The sequence below is a fragment of the Octopus bimaculoides genome, chromosome 25 (genome assembly GCF_001194135.2).
Source record: "Octopus bimaculoides isolate UCB-OBI-ISO-001 chromosome 25, ASM119413v2, whole genome shotgun sequence".
Classification (NCBI taxonomy): Eukaryota; Metazoa; Mollusca; class Cephalopoda; order Octopoda; family Octopodidae; genus Octopus; species Octopus bimaculoides.
The window spans coordinates 7,174,819-7,180,219 of record NC_069005.1 but is presented as its reverse complement, the minus strand read 5'-3'; the positions used below and the strand labels follow the sequence as shown (position 1 = coordinate 7,180,219).

General features: G+C 37.7%; 1 protein-coding gene across 1 annotated transcript in view; it reads right to left on the bottom strand.

The window, feature by feature from the left end:
* Window positions 1-5,401, bottom strand: part of LOC106877328 (dynein axonemal heavy chain 2) — a 141,464-nt gene that overhangs the window by 73,681 nt on the left and 62,382 nt on the right. Inside the window, exons 42-45 of the mRNA XM_052976818.1 lie at window positions 5,025-5,272; window positions 3,021-3,219; window positions 1,551-1,775; window positions 537-641 (exon numbers count right to left, since the gene is read on the bottom strand). Of these exons, the coding sequence (XP_052832778.1) occupies window positions 537-641; window positions 1,551-1,775; window positions 3,021-3,219; window positions 5,025-5,272 (777 nt within the window). The remainder of the gene's footprint in view (window positions 1-536; window positions 642-1,550; window positions 1,776-3,020; window positions 3,220-5,024; window positions 5,273-5,401) is intronic.

Below are 5,401 nucleotides of genomic sequence, written 5' to 3'. Positions count from 1 at the left end.
GGTACATGGGGATTAACCCATACTTTAAGAAATTATTATTTCTTATATTTAATTGTTTATGTTATGATTTTATTTACTCCATGGACCCAGACTTTGTGGACACCCTGTATACACACACACACACACACACACACACACACAATGACTATTGAAAAGGTTGCAAGATACAATGAAAATTTTAGAAAAAATAAACAAGGAAATGAGTGGGAATCGAACTGGTGAGTGTGTTAAATAATAAGGCACTAAAAGAGAATGAATCTCTCCAGACACAACAAAACACACACACACACACATACAAATCTATGTGTGTGAAGGTATATGGCTCAGTTGTTAGAGTGTTGGGCTCACAACCATGAAGTAGTGAGTTCAATTCCTGGACTGGGCTGTGTATTGTGACCGTCCAAAATGGATGTTAAATGATGATGATGATGATGATGATGATGATGATGATGATGATTGTTAGGGCTATATTCCAGGGAAACAGAAAAGATGGCAGTTTATTAATTGGAAGAGTTAAGACGATTTTGGCCACTTACCGTTGGGAAGGTCATGTTAATGAGATTGAAGCGACTTTGAAGTCGTTTTGAAATGACCATTCTTCCACCTCCAGGAGGACCCATTGCTGCCACCAGTAACATACCCTAAAAGAAAAAAACCATAGATTGAAGTGATAGCCTTTTGACCACAGGGTCACAAGGTCAAACCTTATTTTTTTTGAGCCATAATTTTGTGTACCCACAATGAAATTAGGGTTAGGGTTAGGGTTAGCTCTGATTGAGCCAGAGCATTGTGTAACCCATAGAGAAAGGTATCTACATAGTTTTACTTGAACTATAATATTGTGTAACCTTCTGCCCCAAGAAAGGCAGTTATGTAGCTTTATTCAAGCCATAGTACTGTGAACTCCTTTCCTGAGAAATGTATCAACCCAGCTCTACTTGAGTTAGTGTTGTGTATCTGGCAGTGTTATCAGGCAGGTAGTCATGATGGATATACTGGGCTTCGTATATTTTACCCCACTGTCACTTTGATAGCATACACTGCTCTCTCACTCAATAATAATAATAATAATAATAATAATAATAATAATAATAATAAGAATAATAATACTTTAGGCACAAGGTTAGCGGTTTTTGAGGAAAGAAGGGGAAAATCAATATCATGAACTCCAATACTTGATTGGTATTTTATTTTATTGACCCCAAAAAGAGGAAGGGTAAGCATAGTGAGATAAAAGAAGTACCACAAGGCACTCTAATGATTCTGTAATAATTTCCAATAGAGGCACAAAAACCAGAAATTTTGTTAGGGTAGGGTAGGGGAACAGTTGATGCCATCATTAATTGGTGAGTACTTTCTTTATTGACCCCTGGAGGGATGAACAGTAAAACTGACCTCTGCATGATTTGAACTCAGAATGCATAGATAATTCCCTAAACACTACAAGGCATTCTACTCATTCTAAAAAAAACATTCATGTCCTTGACCCCCACCTCTAGAGATACTAAATATATAACAAGAGGAGGAGGAGGAGGGAAATAGTTTATTACCTTGATGTGTTTGGGCGTTTGCTTATTACGGTCGTACCAGAAAGCATAGTCGAGCCAGAGTCGAATGAGTTCCAGAGGTGGTTGAGATCCATACAAGTCCTTTGCTGGCATGTTGAAGTCGTCAAGGAAGGTGATGAGTTTTTTGCCGCCCACAGGTACGTACACTCCTTTCGTACGTTTCTCAACTCGACTCTCAATGATGTCTTGGATGTTATTGGATGTTGTCTAAAAAAGGAAACCAAATAAATAATATTTACAATGGCTATTCCGTTTGTTCTTGTTGTCTGGTTATATTTTAATGTATGGTTCGAATTTACAGAAAACAAAAGACAAAGACAGGTGAGGGAACGACAAGTTTGATGCTTGGGAAGAATGGAGAAGCATTTGATGTTTCGAGCCTATGCTCTTCAACAGAAGACGAGGGTAAAAAAGATGGAGAGAGAATGAAAAAATATGAAGAGAGAAAAATAAATGTGTAGGGGTTAACATCTAAAAGGATACCAAATAATATTTACAAGGGTTATCCTGTTTGTTCTTGTTGTCTGATTATATTTTAATGTATAGTTCGAATTTACAGAAAACAAAAGACAAGACAGGTGAGGGAATGACAAGTTTGATGCTCGGGAAGAATGGAGAAGCATTTGATGTTTTGAGCCTATGCTCTTTGACAGAAAGGGATGAGATTAAAGAAAAAATGGAGAGAGATTAGAAAAATAGAGAAAGAAAACAAATGTGCAGGGATTAATGGTTTAAATAATGTTAGGCATTAAATGAACAATATTTCAGAAAGAAATGAGATCAACAGGCACACGGACAGGACTTGAACCATATACCTAAAGATTACTGGCCAACCACATAATTTAATTCTATTATGTGTCTGTTGTTTGCTGGGAAACATGGCATTAAACTACAGAAACACTGCTGCCATCATGGTTCCAATGTTCACTTTTTCCATGCTTGGATGGATTTGACAGGATTTGTTGAGGCAAATTTTCTGTGGCTGGATGCCCTTCCAGTTGCCAACCTACAAGTGCTTCCAAGTAAGAAAATATTTCCCCATGACCAGATATGTTTCCATGGAAACAAACATCAGTTGTATGGGGATGATGTTTGTTTAAAACTATCATGTGATGTCAAGACAAAGAGACACACATACATACACACGCACACACTCAGCGAGATTCTTTCAGTTTCTGCCGACCAAATCTGCACACAAGGCTTTGATTGCCTTGGCGCTATAGCAGAAGACACTTGCCGAAGGTTGCCACGCGGTGAGACTGAACCTAAGATTGATCTCTCACTCGTTCGCCTGCCCATCCTTTGGTCGACGACATAAGTTTCATAGGTTTGCTGTATTAAGGTTGAACTAGGGTCAAACAACAACTATCATCATCATTACCACCACCACCATCTTAGGCAGTCCCTCTTGCCTAAACTTTTGTCAAAGATTGCAGAACAATGGAAACTTACCTGAGCAGACATATAGACAGTAAGAACATTATAAATCTTTGTGTCCAGGAGAGTAATGGTGTTGCCTGCCACCGAAGTCTTACCGGTGCCGACTGGTCCCACCAACAACACTGGTATCATGGAATAAATCAGATGCGATACCAGATATTGGTAGCGGACGGTATCAACGGTCGGCACCACTAGCTTGTAAAATGGCACACTGAAAGGAGACGTTTTTAGTAGAGATTAATAAAACTGTTTTGACAACGATTAAGATAATATTTAATGCAAAAAAACATTAAGAAGACTGATAAGAAATTAGAAACAAGGCGGTGAGCTGGCAGAATCGTTAGCATGCTGGGCGAAATGCTTAGCTGTACTTCGTCTGCTGCTACGTTCTGAGTTCAAATTCCGCTGAGGTTGACTTTGCCTTTCATCCTTTCGGGCAAGATAAATTAAGTACCAGTTACGCACTGGGGTTGATGTAATCGACTTAATCCCTTTGTCCCCTCTATGTTTAGCCCCTTGTGGGCAATAAAGAAATAAGAAATTGCAGACAGATAAATAGAAAGCAAATAAATCATCATAATCATTTTAATGTCCACTTTTCCATGCTTGCATGGGTTGGACAGAATGGATCATTATTATTGTTATTATTTTCCGATTGATTTGTATTTTATTTCATCTTCTGACTGGACCTCAACGAGAGACCTGAGGCACATATATATAACATATGGTATAATTTTAAACAGGGAAAATTTTAGCCATGATGAACAATCTTAATTGATTTTCAAACCTTACTGGGTTCTCATCAGAGATGTCTACATCATTCTGACAATCTCCAGAGAAACAAGCAGCCAAGATGTTTTTATAGACTCAACAAATGCAGCAGTTACTCTGTGAAGGAGTCCCTAATTTGCATACCAAAAGTGTTCAACACTCTATATATACCAGCGGCCTGTCAACGGGGATCTTAGTCCACACAGTATCAAGACCTGACATTAGATAGGAAAAAAAATTTCTGAGAATGTGGGCGGTTAATGTCAACACAGTTTTTTGAGTCTCATAAATTTTTGGTTTCTCAGGGATCTGGTCTAAAAATTTGTCAGTACCTTTGTTGATCATTCCCAGGGCACCTACAACAACAGGGTTAGTCTCAGGTTTTAACTGCCACGTCCTAGATATCTTAACCTCAAAGTTCTTATACTTCGACATTTTTTCAAATTCTTTTGTTGAGATGTTTCTATCAGAAGGCATTGTCATATAAATTAACAGGCATGTTATTTGTTGTATGACTTTGATGATGATGTCTGGTCTGCTATCATTTATTTGCCTGTTTGTATGTATCCCATAATCCCATAATGACTGGCTCTGGATGGTCCATCTTCACCACTGTACATTTTTTATTCAACTCCCACTGTTACTTTCACAATAATAATAATAATAATAATAATAATAATAATAATAATAATAATAATAATAATACATAATCCTTTCTACTAAAGGCACAAGACCTGAAATTTGGGGGAGGGACTAGTCGATGACATTGACCCCAGTGTTTCACTGGTACTTAATTGAAACATCGGGGTTGATGTAATTGACTAGTGTGCATGAGTGTGTGTTTGAATGTGTAAACATAAGGACACAGGAAACGTGTCAAGGCTGACAGGAAGCAGTGCTTCCTAGGGCTAAATAGCAGTAGTATTCTTCCCTTTCATGGGACTGTCACATTAAGTTGACAACATACCACCACTTCATCGTGTTACTACTGTATAAATCTCTCTGAGAGATTTAGAAATGTATTATTTCTAGTGCTGGTTTGTTTATGTCCCTGTAACTTAGCAGTTTGGCAAAAAGAGAACAATAGAATAAGTACCAAGCCTTAAAAAAGTAAGTAATGATGCCGATTTATGTTAGAAAAACCTCTTCAAGGTAGTGCCCCAGCATGGCCGCAGTCCAATGACTGAAACAAGTAAAAGATAAAAAGAAAAAAAGGACAAAGATAGATATAAACAAACAACTAACGATGGGTTATAGCGCCATCCTTTCTTCAGTTTCTCTTCCCAGTGGACCCAACTTTTATTTTTGGAATCCACAAAATATTCATAAATGCTGTCTTTAGTAGGGAAGGTTCCTTCCATCTCTCTGATGTAAGTATCAATTTTTTTACGTCCATCTTCATCTACAGAACAACAGATTGACCATATCATGCAAAACTGGAACCAGAGCTCTACGATCTTTGAAAAATTGTCAGGATCGTTTCCAAAATCAACCTGGAAAAAAAAAAAATGAAAGGTATGTTATTTTGTAAAAAAAAATGTTTGGTTTTTGAGGAGAGAGAAGTAAGAGATTTCAGAAAACACTTGTAGTGACGCCTAATAGCAGACGCCATTTCCAGAGAG